At 33.4% G+C, this 17,939-nt stretch overlaps 2 protein-coding genes and 1 pseudogene across 13 annotated transcripts in view; 1 reads left to right on the top strand and 2 right to left on the bottom strand.

The window, feature by feature from the left end:
- Positions 1-5,918, top strand: part of LOC145258332 (uncharacterized) — a 48,203-nt gene extending 42,285 nt beyond the window's left edge. For 2 of the 4 annotated variants that reach the window (XM_080116523.1, XM_080116531.1), the window contains exons 14-16: positions 4,187-4,258; positions 4,425-4,565; positions 4,922-5,918. In XM_080116523.1, coding sequence (XP_079972649.1) covers positions 4,187-4,258; positions 4,425-4,565; positions 4,922-5,060 — 352 coding nt within the window. In that variant the 3' untranslated portion in view covers positions 5,061-5,918. Of the gene's footprint in view, positions 1-822; positions 847-4,186; positions 4,259-4,424; positions 4,566-4,921 lie in introns of all 4 variants that reach the window. The other 2 variants (XM_080116512.1, XM_080116501.1) reach the window with 2 other exon arrangements.
- The window catches only part of LOC145258318 (uncharacterized), a 376,867-nt gene continuing 364,800 nt past the window's right edge, over positions 5,873-17,939 (bottom strand). For 7 of the 9 annotated variants that reach the window (XM_080116446.1, XM_080116404.1, XM_080116458.1 and 4 more), the window contains 2 exons: positions 17,245-17,365; positions 5,873-6,142 (listed from right to left, as the gene is read on the bottom strand). In XM_080116446.1, the coding sequence (XP_079972572.1) occupies positions 6,042-6,142; positions 17,245-17,365 (222 nt within the window). In that variant the 3' untranslated portion in view covers positions 5,873-6,041. Of the gene's footprint in view, positions 6,143-7,136; positions 7,379-10,691; positions 10,813-17,244; positions 17,366-17,939 lie in introns of those variants that run through there. The other 2 variants (XM_080116424.1, XM_080116415.1) reach the window with 2 other exon arrangements.
- Positions 15,779-16,866, bottom strand: LOC145263478 (uncharacterized; annotated as a pseudogene).

The raw sequence follows: 17,939 nt of genomic DNA, 5'->3' as shown, positions 1-17,939 counted from the left end.
TTTCCCTGTTGACAAAATTGCATTTCTAAAATTACGTTCATTTATTTATTTTTATTTATTTACGAAAATTCAACAAAAGTTATTAAAAAAAAAAAAAAAAAAAAAAAAAAAAGTATCTGGCCTTCAGGCTAAGATCTAAGTGCAGTATCTGTTCTAATGCTACACTTAAGTTGATTTGTCCTTATTCAATGTAGGGGAAACCCTTCTATACTTAAGCAATTTGTACTTTTAATTACTTTTTTTTTGTGGAGCTGATTGTTCCCCCCACATTAAAAACGACCTTGTGTCACATTTTGCTCTCATGGGGAAACAAATACAAACTTTTAAGTAGTTATCAAAAGGGTACATAACTCATAATTTACTTATAAACTTTTTTCACTATAAGTATATTAATATATATTTCTTTACTTTAAAATATTGAATCAAAACTACAATATAAAGGAAAATACATGTCAAATTACATTTCAAATATTTGATATTATTATTGCTAATGTAAGGTAAAATTTCTACTTCTAAAATTTTAAGTTGGGTTTTTACATTATTTTCATTATATGCCCCCTCTTTCCCCTGAACTTTTAATTCTATTTTTTTCTTTTTCTCACATTTTTTGTTTGTGTTACATTTGATGCAATCCCTTTACAAAACCATTTCTTTCTTATCTTTATTCAATTCTGATTCAATCATAAAATTTAAAAATCATTCTAAATAATCGATGCAAAAAAAAAAAAATAAATAAATCTCTGAACACTGACATGATCCATGAAGATATTACTGTTCTTAAACACAAACAAAAAAACTCTTTTCAAATTTATCATTTGATAGGCATCTGTCAGTTTCTGGCCGCAGGTCTGTACTTTCAAATTTTTTTTTTTTTTTTTTTTTTTTTTTTTTTTTTTTAAACCTTTGCTTTGGTGATAAGACTTTCTTTTGGTGGCAGCAGTTAACTGTTATTTTTATTTTTTAAACTTATTGAAACTTGTGTATATTCTTATTGTATGTAAGAAAATGTCTTGTACTTTTAATGCACATGAATTAGAAATTTGATCACATTTAACCCATTATAACCTGATTGAACTAATTTATTCAGTCATAACTAAATGAATATAATGGCATAAATAAAGTGGGAATTGATTTAAACACGCCTTCTATGTATAAGTTCAGTATCTGGGTAGATGCCAGATACCTCCAGATTGCAACTGTCCATTGCTTACATTCAGTATGCCGCCATCTAAAATTAACATATTTTTTTAATAATCTCTATCATAATTCAGGTCATAATGGTTTAAGCGTGATGGTTGTGCAGTAGGTATATATTTGTGATTTGCTATGTACAAAAAATAAAAATGCCAATAGTTTAGAAGTTTTGACATGAAGATTAATAATTGGTATTATTTGGATACTGTTCTCATCTCTGATATTATTCTCACAGCGATTTGGCTGATGTAACGTCTAACCTTCTTCAGGTATATCTGGTTGAACTCTGGAATCTGTAGAATTCAAACTGAACCCCTTATCTAAACGTTTCCTTTGTTTAATTCTAACCTCATGAATAAAATAAAGGATTTGGTTTGAAAACGCTTATAGTTCAACAAGATAGAAGTCCTAATAATCGAAATTCTGACACTTTGAATAATTAACGCTCTATTAGGAAATGTGTCTGTCAAAATAACTCTTATCTGATCTCAAAAGGTTTCTTCTTTAATCCTATACATGGAAATTAACTCTTTTTTTTTTTTTTTTTTTTTTTCCCTCCCGATTTATCGGAGAGAGAAACCTACGTTTTCAGTGGCTTCCATGTGTCCGAACAATTGCCAGATAACCGTCCATTAGTCTTTCCTAAAATTTTTGGCAAAATTTCATCTTATTAAATAGATGTGCACAGTAAAAAAAAATTTTTCTTTGCAAAAATTCCTGTTGTGTCCCCAGGGGCTCAAAAGAGGTCAAAAATGCCCCAAAATGACACATTTTACCCCATAACTTTGCATCCATCCATTAGATTTTTTTTAAAACTTGGCCAAAATGTGGAGCCCATTGTTCTCAATATAAATCCAGTATAGGTAACCCTGGCAAAATTCTGATTCGCGTCCTCTGAGAATTTCAGTGCTAAAAATGCTCCTTTTTGTGTTTTTTTTCATATTTCTCAACAAAAACTTGATATAGTGTTTTTTCACTGTAGTCAACTTGAATATACACATATGAAGGCCAGAAACTGCACCGTTATCAATTTACATTGGGATTCGGTATTCCCAGGGGCTCAAGAGGTCAAAAATGTCTCAAAATAGCCCAAAATGATACTTTTTGCCCCGTAGCGTTTGATCCATCTGTTGGGTTTTTCTGAAACTTGGCCAAAATGTGGCGGCCTTTGTTGTTAATATAAATTCAGTATGAGTAACCCTGGCAAAATTCTGGTTCGCATCCCTCTGGGATGTTTAAGGCTAAAAAAAACGTGCCTTTATGGAGCTTTTTTCATATTACTCAAAAACTTGATATGTCTGTCTATATAATAAGACCTGAAACTGCACCGTTTGTCCATTTTCATTGGGATTTGGCGTCATCAGGAGCTCCAAAGAGGTCAAATTCCCCCATTTTTACCCCCATCCATCACATTTTCACCAAGTTTTAGAAAAATATAAAGGCAACGTTGGCTCTTAACGCTTCTCACATTCATCATTTTTTCACTATTTTTTTTGTGGCAGCATCTCACATGCAGCACCAGAAGGGAACTATGCATGCGCGACTTGTTACTGTTGCTAAAGATTCTGCTCAGTAACTATTTCACTGCTGCCCCTACCTTCAAGCAGCACCATTTTCACATAACTGGCATATGGCAAGCTACTTATTTGTACTTGTATTGATTATCACTCTTGTTGGGTTGAACTGGTTTTTTTCCGAGTTAGTACAGCAGTTTTGTGTGAATGGACAATATATAGGATCAAGTATTGCTATGTTTAACATTTTCCGTTAAGTTATAAAACTGATCACATATGCTTAAGACGTGTATATACCCAATGTCCTCTAGGAGACTTTATTTTCATTTATCACCCCCTCCCTCCACAATATTAATGAAAAAGTATTAAAATGGCTGACTCGTTTATTGAAGAGATGTGGATTTAATTTTGTAATTTGAAATAGTATTAGAAGTTATTGGATTCACAAAATTGTATTAATATAGAAGAAACTTGTTTTTGCCCAGAATTCCCCATATATATATATATAAAAAAAAAAAAAAATTGACATATGTAGTGATGATGAAATGAAAATATATTAAATCACATAAATTGATCAAGTAGTTTTATAAGAGAATCAAATTTTATGAGTAACAAAATAGTAGCTGTCTTATACATTATTTTGAAAAGAACAATAATAATGAAGATAACTCACTTAAAACTATCAAGATGTTGTAATGCCTACAAAATTTTTTTTTTAATACTTGAACAATTTTTTGGAATATATTTTGTTTGTCTTGTCATACAGATTTTTCTTTTTTTTATAATATAGGAGAGATTCTGGCCAAGAAGAAAACTTTACTATTTAGGCCATATTCAAGAGCAACTGATCAAGTTGCTTGCTTTTTGTGAATGTTAAACGATTCCTGTGAATGTTGTAAACAGTCGTCTTGGTCCTTATTAAATTATATTTTGTTTGCTTTTCAGATTTGAATCATTAGATATTCGCTAAAATAAAACCCTGGGCAATTTACAAGAATATTAAGAAATGGTGCAATTTGTTGATTTAAATTAAGTTTATACTTGATAAGCTGCTGTTCAAATTTGTAGTTTTACATATCGCGGAAGATAATTCTTCACACATCGGATGATTTTCTTTGTTAATCTTTATTTTCAAAGACGATCGAAGTTGATTGGTGGACAATACAAATTGTACACAATTCTACATTATAAAATGATTGTTTGACATATTAAAGTTTTGAGTTTTAGAAACCTTGGCTTCCAAGATGAAGCTATTAACCAAAATAGATGTTGATATACATTTGGGTTTTGTCAGTCTACATGTCTCCTGATTTGATTGTTTGGAGTAAGCTTGCTTAAAATCCCTCATCAGATTTCGTAAGAACATTGGATTTTGGTAAATCTTGAGTTTTTCAATTGCTAGGTTCTGGTTTAATTTGGTCTTATAAGATTTTATTTTTGATATAATCATTTGAGGATTTTTTTTTATTTACATCCAGGACTAACAACTTTAATGATCGATGGGATTATAGCCGTGAACGAAGTCCACCTCGTGATTCAGAATACAATCGGTGAGTCTTTATCTAAAGTTTTGTAATATTGATAAGATAAAACTCATTATCATGCCAATATGTAAAGCTGTACGTTTTTTTTTTTTTTTTTTTTTTTAAGCTCAGAATTTTACAATTATCTTCAATTCATTTTTGCTGAATTTAAACTAAAATTTATTTTATCTAGGAGTAGTTACCGCCGTGAACGAGATCGTGACAGGGATCGAGATCGAGATCGTTCTTGGTCAAGAGATCGTGAACATGAAAGAGAACGTAGTACAAGGGAGCACAGACATAGAGAGCGGGAAGATCGGCATCGGTCACGGAGGTGAGTTTTTATTTTGAAATATAAACGCCAAACATTTACATCAATATACGGATAAAATTGTTAAATATTTTAGTTTTCCAAAATATATATATATTTTTTTTTTTTTTACTCTATTAAGAGTAAAATTATTAATAATCTGAAAATTTGGGGAAAAAAAAAAAAAAAAAAAAATCTAACCCTTCAATAAGTGTTCCTTATCATTTAAATAGTTTTCTAATCAAACACATTTAAGTACTTAAATGAATTATCCAATGCTAGAACTATTGGCTTATTAAAACTGATGAGATTTTAAGCACAATGAATTTACTAATGTTTTATTTTTCATTTGTAACCTTCCAAATTGTTATATTTTGTAGGAAGCACAGAGAAGAAGAAGAACCAACTGAGCATCATCGTTCCAAGCATAAGAAAGCCAAAAAATCCAAACGTGAAAAGGAAGAAGATGCTGATGCGTCTGTTGGAGGAAGTGCAGCTGCAGAGGAAGATGCATCTTAATTTAATTTTTTGACTGATTTAAATAAAACATTTCAAATCATGATCTTAATGTATATTAAATTTAAATAGCAGAAATAAGCTGTTTTAGTTATGTTGACAAGTTCTGTTTTGTAGAGTTCATTAAGTTAAATTATACAAATAAATAAGCAATATTTTTAATCATTACAGCAAAACAAAAAAAAAGTTCTTTGTTCCAAGTAAATTTAAAGAACTAAATTCTTAGATTAAAAGTTAATTTACTAAAATAGTAATATTTTGAAAATAACTCAAACTTTTATTTTACTAATTGATGAATTTTAAGAAAACTTTCAAGATATGTACTTAACACTTTAGTAATTAAAGAATTACCCAGAACTTGGTTTAGATGAGAACAGGGCCAATTGCCAAAAAAAAAAAAACACAGAAGTGATTAAGAGGGATAACAACCTGGCCATGAGTTTGGAAATTAATAGTATAGTCTTAAAAATTATATTACTAGGGCTAGGATAACAGCATGTTCTTCTTATTGTTTGGACTCAAGTGTATATCAATGGATACACACTAATGTAGGGTGATGTGGTTCTCGGCTGATAAACAGGATATATACTTGCGTCAAAACAAAAAGAATATTGTCATAGCTCTAATCATTATGCATGTCTATTGCTGGATGTTATTACTAATGTCAGAATAAAGTGAATTTGAATTAGATTTTTTTTTTTTTTTTTTAACGTCTGAATTGGATGAAATTAAGAGCATAGGTGATTTAAGAAGCAACATTAACAAAATGCCACTTCAATATTTTTGGGAGAAGAAACTTCACACAAGTTGCAAAAAAGACTTTAATGTTTTATTACAAATAAAGATTTTTCATAAACATTTTTTTTTTTTTCTGCAATTGTTGTCTTCATATTTTCTTAAAAGTTGTTCTGCTTCATGTGGAGATTAACTGGCTCCAAGGTTAAGGCAACAGCAGTACTACCGTATCCCGGCATTGTTTTACTATCATCTGATGACATCGTCCTCCACAAAACCCTTACAGATCATGTTGACAAGACGATCCACAATATTCACATCATCATCAAGAGCACGTCTCCGATATTTTTCTGAAGGAAAATAAAATTAACAGAAGTCAGTAAATTAATTCACAAATTAGTCACATTAAATATAATTTAGGCATTTTAAGTTTTCCAAAAAAGTAAAATGGAATAAAATATCAACCTTCAGTGTACATGTTAGTAAGACAAGCTTTACTTACTGAACACTTATAAAATTAACATCCGTTTCAAATGTAATGTGCAACCCATTTTCCTCAACTATCCAGTTCATTGTGAGGGCTCTTAGAATACATTAGAAAAATTTAATTTTAGCCATCTAAACAGTTTTGAACTACATTATGTCCGTTTACAAAGATTAAAAATACCAAACAAGCCTTTTTCCTAATGTTTTTATCAAAATTCGTTTCATGATTTTGATTCTTGAAAAATCAGATTAAGGAATTTTGTTTAATTGTAGAACAAATTCAATATTTGCATTTTTAGCAGTTGTGTAGAATTTTCCTAATGAATAGAGTCAAGTGCTTTTTTTTTTTTTTTTTTTTTTTTTTTTTTTTGCATCCATAGCCTTGACGGATTAAAATATAGTGCTAGATTTTATGATGTGTTGAAAATTACATGTTGGTAATAGTTATTAGGGTTATTAATTCTACACCAAAGATACAGCTATCTTTGAAAATTAAACAAATTCAGCAGATTTACAAGATTATGAATGCAATGAGTGTAAATAAAGCTACTGAAAATAAATAGGAAAGTAATTTATTAATCTTGGTAACAGTAATTATTTTTTTTTTTTTTACTCTTTCTGCTGGAAATTCTATATAATTGCTGTATTTACAAATTTGTCCTCTCAAAAACAAATTTGGGAGTATTTAATTATGCCTAATACCTTTATATACAAAATTCTTAGCAATTAAGTTATGAGAAAATTTGTAACTATAGAGATTGGAATTTTTTTTTTTTTTTCTTTAGTAACTCATCTCTTTCCAATCCCTACAAAAGATTTTAGATACAAAAATTGTAAGAAAATTTCTTTACAAGAAACGATTTTTTTTTTTCTTCATTTTATTTATCACAAAAAATAAAATTTCTTTGGTAGATTTGTCATATTTTGTAATCTTCATGTCAGCTTTATGTTAAGTCTTGAATGGCTCCAAAATTAAAGCAATGGCAGGCCAACACATCACCATGACTTTTTGTTTTTGTTTTACTATCAGCTGTGGATATCATCCTCCATAAGATGTTCCATGATATTCACATCATCATCAAGAGTACATCGATATTTTTCTGAGGGGGAGGGAAGAAAAGAAAAAATAAAATTAAACCATAAATACCAAAGTCAGTAACTTAATTCAACGAATAAATACAATTCACATATAGCATTAAATATATTTATAATATGAATATGTAAAAATAAAACAAATTTCTTACATTTTAAAGTTTTCCTGAGTTGTCAATATAACTTAAATATTCAGTGCTTATCCATAAAATTAAAGGGGTAACAAAACAAAAAAAAAAATTATAGGAAAACCAATATACTTGTATCAAGCCAAAATAAGTATCTCCAAAATGATCAGAAAAAAAAATTTAGAGCATAATTAAAAAATTCTAATCATTTTTATTGTATTTTGCTGATTAGATATTAAGGGCACAAATACATGCAAAAGTGAAATGACAGACATCTCCACCAAGTAATAATCAGTGACCCCCACCCTGATAAAACTAATATTTTAATTAAAATTCTATTTTTTTTTTTTTTTTTTTCTAATTTTCTGTGTGGATACTTTTTTTTTTTTTTTTTTTTTTGCCAGATACACGAGTATAGAGTTTTTTTTCTGTTAATTTATTTGTAATTGTAATTTTCTATTCATACATTACTTTGTTTTACAAGACTAAAAGGATGGTTACCTAACCTTGAGCAAATTATGTGTGGAGAGGGGGGGGGTTAATAACATTGTAAGAATGTTAATGTTTTTTCTTATAGATCTACAGAGATTTCAATCTCATCAAATACTGGTAACAGTTGAAGTAAGGGTTTAAAGTCTAAAATATGTGAAATGGAATTATTAATGAGAAATAGCAAAGGAAATTAAAATTAGAAATAAAGTTGAACATTAAGGAATTAATTTGAAACTCATGTTTTTCTAACAAAAAACTAATCTAATGACTTAAAACAAATTAGAACATTTTTTTTATAAAATTGTTTACTTTAGTCATTTGGTTCTTGAAAAAAAATAAATAAATTGAAAATATTTATTTTTTCAAGTAGGACCTGACAGTTCTGCTGAATTGGAATTCAGTGAATCTTATGTAGATTCAGAAATCAGCTGTAACAAGACTGAAAATTTATTGTTTGTTGTTATTTATTGCTTATTGTGTCATGAACATTCAAATTGATTTTAGACTGTCAATTGAAAATTAAGTTCTTGCTAGATTTAAGACCAATTCAAGAAAGTGCTAAATCTATACACATTTGTTTTACCCTGTCATTCTAAAATTTAAATAATAAAATGAAAACGACGTACCGGACTAGATGGGAATATTAGGCATAAAACATGTTAATCAATTTTATTTCGAATATATATTCGAAATAGGTAAAAAGTTTAATGAAAGGATTTTTTTTAAATTTCAGAGATTATCAAGTAGTTACAATGCATACAATCTTTAAATAAAAAATCTACGTAGCAAGTTATTTAATTATAAAATGGAAAGAAAGCTTGAATTGTTTTAATAAGATAACTATCCGAAATACGAAAGTTTTATGAAAAAATAATTCCCAAAATGGCTTCTGAAATATTGCTAAAAAAAAAAATGATTTTTGAATTAATGGAACTCTCCATATGATTCGCTGTAATATTTGTTAGCATTTCGAAAAAAAAAAAAAAAAAAAAAAAAAAAAATGAAATTCATGGTCTTCTGTTTAAAAGTCGAAAGATGTGCAAAACGAAAAATTATGCTTTTCTCAAAAGATTTCGAAAATAAATTATAAAAGAAACAACCTTTAACACTGATCATAGTTTGCTTTTGTGACTCAAAATAATGAACTTTCGTTATAAAAGTATTTATCTTGTAGCATTATGTGAATAATTAAAACTAACAAATAACTATTTATCTAGTCTGGTAAAAAATAGGAAGTTTTTTTTTTTTTTCAGCTTAACAGTTTATAGATAGAATAAGAGAACGAGAAATGAACCCCAAAACTTAGGAATTATCTCAAATTTATATGATAGAATGAATAATCAAGTACAAAGAGGAACTGTAGATGAAATAGCCTTTATTTTCACGTTGAAAGAATTAAAGTCATTCGATTAATAAAGCTAGTGGATGCTTATCCAAATTCCTCCTATAACACAAAAATCTGATGCATGTACCAGTGATGAAAATATATACACTAAAAATTTTGTAAATGATCAAGTTTTATTTTTAAAGAAAATCTAAATTTTATAGCTAAAAGCTAAACTATGAGCAACGATCTAGAGATATCTTTAAGACAGTTATTTCCTTTGTTTCTTAAAACGAATTCAAACTTGTGACATTTGAAAAATTAAAATTTACTTAATTTTATACATAAAAAAAAAAAAAAAAAAAAAAAAAATTAAAATAATACTTTAGCAATTTGTGATTTTTGGTGTACTATATATTCTTCAATCACAGGTGCTTACATCATAGATTTTTCCATTAATTTTTGTTTTTAATATACGGAGAATTCTGGACAAGGATTGGCTAATATACACAAGGTCTGAAACCAAAAGACCAGAGGTTTTGTTTTTAATGTTCATCTCCAGGAAGAAAAAAAAAAATTTTTTTTAGAATAAATGTAATTAAATGTAAAAAAAAAAATTTAAAATAAAAGCATAAACAAAAAAGTTATCAAGTATATTTTAACAAACAATGCCGCAGGAAACAATCACAAAAAAAGACTAAATTGAAAACCTTTAATTCTTGTAAATGGAAGAATATTTTAATATTATATAAATGGATTTGGTTTGAATGCAATAATAATAATATGATTAAATATACCGCTTATGTTACAGATAAAAAAAAAAAAAAAAAAAAAAAAAATCAGACGAGTGATTATGGACTCAGTTAATTGTGAAGACGACCATCCTCCACAAGATTTAAAAAATAAAATAGGTTGGATATCTTATGTGATTACTCCACTCCTTATTGAGTGGAGATATTAACCATTATGATTCATTGTGTATTCAAGAAAAATTGCTATTTTACCGTAGGTGGAGGAGTGTTTATATTTAACCCAATATTAATGGAGTTAAAAAAAAAAATCCCTGATAGATCCTCAAGGTATAACTCCATAGTGCAAAGAAAGTGATGGTGGAGGTGGGGTGGGGGTCAATTCTTAGTTTCTCAACTTCAACACTAAGGTCAACAAAATAGGTCCTATAAAATTTAAAATTTACTCAAAAGACTTACCAATATTCCCCTCCCTATATTTTTTATTAGCTCTGTATTTCATACTTAAAAAATAAAAACTAACCCAAATCACTAAATACATCTGGATGAATACAAAATTTACTTACAATATTCATTAAGAGTTCAGAATTTTAATATTGACTTAAGACAAAACTCTAAATAAACGTACACTGAAGAAAAAAAAAATTGGAAATCAAGATAATATGCTCCTTAATACAGAGTAGGATTGTAGCTCGAGTACTTTTTCTTGAAGCCGGTCTTCATCAGTATGGCAGAGAGACAGTCTAATGCTGCAATACAAATTAAGGGATTAAAAATTAAGGAAATGCAGGAATCAAAAGCAATGTATGACAATAGAAAATTATTCTTAGCTAATTTAATCAAATATAACAATTAGCTAATATAAACTTGTACGAATGAATCTAAGGATTCTATTGTTAGGATTAAGTTCTATTTTTCTAGTCAGATTCTTCAGAGAAAAATATTGAGCACTTACAAGAGAGACTGTGGCAAGGTTGCCATCATCCTAAGTTGTGATTTTTTTGTGGAATGAACTGGATTCAAACTTGAACATCCAGATCGGTGTGTCATTAACTACGAGACCAGTCACCTCCCAGCTGATATTAACTAAAGAACATGAAGACAAACGAGGTTTAAAAAAAAAAAAAAAAAGTCTAGGTTAGGTGTCGCATTAAAAAGTGGCAAAAAAGCAATAGTTTTGTTTAGTACGAATTTTGGAAATAATTTGAAAGTGAACTTTAGAGGGAAACTATCAAATTAAAATTTATTTTCTTACTACGGCACAAGTTCTAATCGTAAATGTTAATTTTTAAATGTACAGCAGAAAACTAAAAATGTAAAGCAGAAATAAACTGAAGACCCTTCTTAAAGAAAATCAAGATTGTCTTTGGACGTACATCCAAACAGCATATTAATGCAGGAGTGCCTCAGGGGTTGATACTTGGACCTCTATTATTCCGAATTCAAAAACGAATTCCCTGATAACATGGTGTTCAAGATGGATATATTTGCCAATGACAACATAATAGTCATAAGTGGCAGGGGGGGGGTCGATGCACACATATCTAAGACAATTATAGATTCCTTAGAAAACGACCTCCAGTCTGTAATGAAACGGGGGGGGGGGCGTAGTAAGTAGATACCATTTAATGCTACTAAGAGTAAGCTTCTTTCCTTTTACAGTTTCTCAACAACCGATAGTCATGCTTAGTGATCCCCTACTTAGAGCTCTTCCCGCACAGGCAACATGAACTTGAACAAATACATTGAGGATATTGCAAATTGCAAAGAAGCTGGATTCCCTCTACTGTGCTAGGAAATTACACCCTGGAGTATCCTGTATTTCTATGAAGCCACCATTCGCCCATGCATGTAGTATTGTTGCCACATATGGGCTGGTGCATCTAACACTTATTTCCCTATCCAAGAGGGAAAAGACTAAAGTCTGCATCATAAATAAGCTCCAAACCTTTTCCATCGTTACATCCTTGTGCACAGTTTTACAAGTATTTTAATAAAATGTGCTCTGGTGAACTTTGCATGTATGTACCCCCCCCCCCGATAAGTCCTTTGAACAACAGAATCCCACCCCTTCACTGTAGAAGTCAGATGCCGGAAAGCTTTCTAATTTAATAGCTTCTTCCTTTGGACTGCTAGACTTTAGAACTTCCTCCCCTTTTACCTGCTTCCCTCACATGCAAAAGTTTTAATGTAATGTAAACTGACATTACACTCTTCTCTAAACATGGCCGTCAAATAGTAAACCCTTACGTCCAAGTGGCAACACTGCCTCGTTTGGGGTTAATATGACAAAAAAGTATGGCATATCTGAACGATTGTGTGAACCAGAAATTACAATTGGAATGCTAAAGTTCAACCAATCCGATCTCTGATACAATGGTTTCCGGGAGGGAGGGGGGTGTTCTGTTTAATTCAAATAAAGATATCAACTTTTACAGACCTGATAACCAGTAATGAATAGTTAGAGAAATGTTTATTCATTAACAAGATGAAGTGTGAATTTAAAAATTTTTCAAATAAAGTTTTTCAAGTGCTTCAAAAAGGTATTAATTTTATTAGTATTTATTTTTTTTACAAGATATTTTAATGTTTATTTATTTATTTTTTTACCTTAGTCATAGAAATTTGTTTAGTAGTTTATCACTATATTCGCCTTTGTGCAGCCTAGCATCAACGTTGTTTGACTGAACTGAAAAAAATCTCATGGTCTAACTTACAACCGATTTAATTAAGAGATGTCAAGGTCATAGTTTCATTAGTTATAGAAATTCATTACTATAATTATATATATTAATAATTCATTACTAATATGTTCTGTATCTTATACGACCTTGAAAGGAAGAAAGAAAGATAAAATTTTTTTGGAAAAATCAGAAGTTCCTTTAAATTCTCCCACTTAATCTTTGCAATCACACCAGCACCTACTTGTGCTCCAATGGTATCACCAAAGTAAGACTTTTAAACAACTTCAATAATTTGGTGATCATGTCTTCATTAATGGTTAATTCTTGCACATATACTGGTCATTTTTCAACATACCAGTGATTCCAATCCACTTTTGTATCCAATATTTGCAAGTGCCACAAAAAAAAAAACAAAAACAGAAAAACATTGAGTTGCACTGGATCCCATTCCCTATAAAAAGGAACAATTTTACTTTCTGGAGACTTTCCAACACTACAACCAGCGGTCACCACTTTGGTCTTTGTAACATTAACTCAGATCTTAAAGCAATCGCTTGAGACAAGATGTGAAAGTCACTTGATGTAAGGCACTTTACAAGAATGAAAGACAATCATCACAAAAACAGGAGATGACTAGTGACTTTAGTCTGGAAAAGATTAAGACTAGGTAAGAAAAAAAGTAAAGTTCTTTAAGAGCTACTGGAAGGAGCTGTATTGCAAGAAAGTATTAAAACAGCAAATTGATGGAGACCACTAGACAGAGTCAAACGAGCTGAAACAAAGGAAGCATTTACTTTCCATAGTATATCCTGAAGTTTTTAACAGTAAAAATTTACTCGCTAAATCGACACCTGTTCCGGACAACCTGTAGAAATTATCTGGACAACATTTCTAAGATACAAATGAAAGGCAAAGAAATACTGTACTACTTTAACAGTAGTTACTAAAGGTGTTAATTTTAATATGCTTTAGCATTCCTGTGCATTACTCGAGTGACCTTTACCAATCATTAGCTTGCCACTAATTTATACAAAGACAATATCTCTCAGGGTAGTCAAGACTTTTCTCCATGTCCACAAAAAGCAAAATACAAGTTATTACCAAAGTATTTCTTTCATTTGTCTAAGAATATAAAACCCAAACTACACTTCATCTACTCTTACCAAACTTATTTGCGGCTCAATTATTTTCACAATATTATCTCTAACTTTATCACTAGGACAACAGCATATTCTTTTCATTGTTTTGACTCGAGTGTATCCGTTGATATCTTATATGCTTTTATACAGAGTGATGTGGTTCTCGGTTGATTAACTGTGTCGGATATATACTCGAGAGTCAAAACAATGAAAAGAATATGCTGTTTTCATAGCCCTAGTTATCACCTTTATCTTGTACTCTTCCTTCACACTTTTAATACGGATTCACAAGAATTCTAAGCTCCTCGTCTTTCAGAACAATCTCTTATGATCGAATTTGTCAAGTCATTTTAATGCCATAGTCCTCAACATTTCTACATCAATACCAAGGGTTTTGTATGTCGTCTAATTTCAGCTCGGCAATTTTTCTACTAATTCAACTTAAAATACAGTGTTCTTGGTCTTCGTTTTTAAAGAATGGTGTGCGTGTGTTTGTTTGGGAGGGGGTTGAACGAACGTAAAAACGTTTCTGGCTTGTAATGGCTATTTTCTTCCTCTGCTCGTGTAGGTACCTTTTTTTTTTTTTTTTTTAACTGTCCATCCAAGAAAAAATGTTTTTACTTTCCAAAGCTCCATCATGTTCTGAACCCTAACCCCAAATATTCCTCTGCAAAGCAATTAAATAAGCCATGAATAAATGTGAAGATAAAGAATTTTAAGCATAAAACTACCAAAATGACCGGATTTGACATAAAACAACCAAATCAAATCCAACTCGCTCTTTATCTCCATCAAACTCGAGTACATTAACTTTACTTACACAAACACAGCACTACTCAAATTTATAAGTTTGCAAAATAAAACCTTTGTTTTCCTCAATATTTTATTCTACACAACCGACATTCGTACATTTTATTCGTACATGCTTTTCTAGTCATTCGCCATTTGAAATGTTTACTTACGGTTTGGACAGAGGGAAGAAAGAGGGAAGAAAGAAAGAGGGAAGAAAGAAAGAGGGAAGAAAGAGGGAAGGAAGAGGGAGGGAAGAGGGAAGAAAGAGGGAGGGAAGAAAGAGGGAAGAAAGAGGGAGGGAAGAAAGAGGGAAGAAAGAGGGAGGGAAGAAAGAGGGAAGAAAGAGGGAGGGAAGAAAGAGGGAAGAAAGAGGGAGGGAAGAAAGAGGGAAGAAAGAGGGAGGGAAGAAAGAGGGAAGAAAGAGGGAAGAAAGAGAAGAAAGAGGGAAGAAAGAGGGAGGGAAGAAAGAGGGAGGGAAGAAAGAGGGAGGGAAGAAAGAGGGAGGGAAGAAAGAGGGAGGGAAGAAAGAGGGAGGGAAGAAAGAGGGAGGGAAGAAAGAGGGAAGAAAGAGGGAGGGAAGAAAGAGGGAGGGAAGAAAGAGGGAGGGAAGAAAGAGGGAAGAAAGAGGGAGGGAGGGAAGAAAGAGGGAAGAAAGAGGGAGGGAGGGAAGAAAGAGGGAAGAAAGAGGGAGGGAGGGAAGAAAGAGGGAAGAAAGAGGGAGGGAAGAAAGAGGGAAGAAAGAGGGAGGGAAGAAAGAGGGAGGGAAGAAAGAGGGAGGGAAGAAAGAGGGAGGGAAGAAAGAGGGAGGGAAGAAAGAGGGAGGGAAGAAAGAGGGAGGGAAGAAAGAGGGAGGGAAGAAAGAGGGAGGGAAGAAAGAGGGAAGAAAGAGGGAGGGAAGAAAGAGGGAAGAAAGAGGGAGGGAAGAAAGAGGGAAGAAAGAGGGAGGGAAGAAAGAGGGAAGAAAGAGGGAGGGAAGAAAGAGGGAAGAAAGAGGGAGGGAAGGAAGAAAGAGGGAGGGAAGGAAGAAAGAGGGAGGGAAGGAAGAAAGAGGGAGGGAAGGAAGAAAGAGGGAGGGAAGGAGGGAGGGAAGGAGGGAAGGAAGGAGGGAAGGAAGGAGGGAAGGAAGGAGGGAAGGAAGGAGGGAAGGAAGGAGGGAAGGAAGGAAGGAGGGAAGGAAGGAAGAAGGGAAGGAAGGAAGAAGGGAAGGAAGGAAGAAGGGAAGGAAGGGGCTCTCCTTCTGGCCGCGTGCTTCCTTCTTCTCCTCCCTTTCTTTCTTCCTTCTTCTTTCCTTCCTGCCTTCCTTCCTTCCTTCTTCCTTCTCCTTCCTTCTTCCTTCCTTCTTTCCTTCTCTCCTCCTTCCTTCCTTCCTCTTCCCCTTCCTTCCTCCTTCCTTCCTCTCCTTCCTTCCTTCCTTTCCTTCCTTCCTCCTTTCCTTTTCTTCCTAAGGAAGGAAGGAGGGAAGGAAGGAAGGAGGGAAGGAAGGAAGGAGGGAAGGAAGGAAGGAGGGAAGGAAGGAAGGAAGGAAGGAGGGAAGGAAGGAAGGAGGGAAGGAAGGAGGGAGGGAAGGAAGGAGGGAGGGAAGGAAGGAGGGAAGGAAGGAGGGAGGGAAGGAAGGAGGGAAGGAAGGAAGGAGGGAAGGAAGGAAGGAGGGAAGGAAGGAAGGAGGGAAGGAAGGAAGGAGGGAAGGAAGGAAGGAGGGAAGGAAGGAAGGAGGGAAGGAAGGAAGGAGGGAAGGAAGGAAGGAGGGAAGGAAGGAAGGAGGGAAGGAAGGAAGGAGGGAAGGAAGGAAGAAGGGAAGGAAGGAAGAAGGGAAGGAAGGAAGAAGGGAAGGAAGGAAGAAGGGAAGGAAGGAGGGAAGGAGGGAAGAAGGGAAGGAGGGAAGAAGGGAAGGAGGGAAGAAGGGAAGGAGGGAAGAAAGGAAGGAGGGAAGAAAGGAAGGAGGGAAGGAAGGAAGGAGGGAAGGAAGGAAGAAGGGAAGGAAGGAAGAAGGGAAGGAAGGAAGAAGGAAGGAAGGAAGGAGGGAAGGAAGGAAGGAGGGAAGGAAGGAAGGAGGGAAGGAAGGAGGGAAGGAAGGAAGGAGGGAAGGAAGGAAGGAGGGAAGGAAGGAAGGAGGGAAGGAGGGAAGGAAGGAGGGAAGGAAGGAGGGAAGGAAGGAGGGAGGGAAGGAGGGAAGGAAGGAGGGAGGGAGGGAAGGAGGGAGGGAAGGAGGGAGGGAGGGAAGGAGGGAGGGAGGGAAGGAGGGAGGCAAGGAAGGAGGGAGGCAAGGAAGGAGGGAGGCAAGGAAGGAGGGAGGCAAGGAAGGAGGGAGGGAAGGAAGGAAGGAAGGAGGGAGGGAAGGAAGGAAGGAAGGAGGGAGGGAAGGAAGGAAGGAAGGAAGGAAGGAGGGAGGTAGGCAGACAGGAGGGAGGTAGGCAGACAGGAGGGAGGTAGGCAGACAGGAGGGAGGTAGGCAGACAGGAGGGAGGTAGGGAGGCAGGCAGAAGGAGGGAGGGATGCAGGCAGAAGGAGGGAGGGATGCAGGCAGGCAGGCAGAAGGAGGGAGGGAGGCGGGGGATAAAGTACTTACTTCCATCTTTTGTCATAGTTAACTTTTGATTTTCTTTCTTCTTCGCCATCAATGCTTTTTGATCTTTTTTCTTTTGGCTACGCATCATTATTTCCTGCTTTATTCTTCGTTGTTTGTTATCCTGAGTAATAGAAAAAAATGTAGACATTCATTATTGGATTAGATTTCAACTATCAAATCGTTTCACACTGTAAAAATGTGTATTTATCAACCACAAGCAGGTTTCTAAAAGAACGTCAATAAAATCATACAAGTGACCATTGAGAATAGAGTTGTCTAGCTTAGTGTCCCAACTTTAATTTTCAATGCACCATTAAGTTGTTTTCGATAAAACCATAGCAAGTAGAATAAACTATGTTAATACGTTACAAATATAAGCATATATTGAATTCATGCTAACAAGCAAACTAATCGAATATTTAATGTCCCTTTTTGTGCCACTTTAAACAATCGTGGAAATTACGTTTCTTATTTGGCCTTTTCAGTATTATATGATTGAATCAGTTCGGCATTGAATAACTTCAAAATAAGGATACAGAAAAAATTAAAGTTGTTAGTTTACTCGTCGAGTGTTACTGCTACTGTGGAATTCGGTAGCATCTTTTCTGCATAGATATTTACCACCTTCCCTTCCACCACAGGAAGATACAAGGTCGGGAAGCAAGGGAAGTAAAAACTAGCGCAAAAGCTGTGCA

Source organism: Euprymna scolopes, chromosome 3 (genome assembly GCF_053919585.1).
Source record: "Euprymna scolopes isolate OS-2025 chromosome 3, ASM5391958v1, whole genome shotgun sequence".
Lineage (NCBI taxonomy): Eukaryota > Metazoa > Mollusca > Cephalopoda > Sepiida > Sepiolidae > Euprymna > Euprymna scolopes.
Note: the sequence above shows the minus strand (reverse complement) of the source record. Positions and strands in the feature narration are given on the sequence as shown.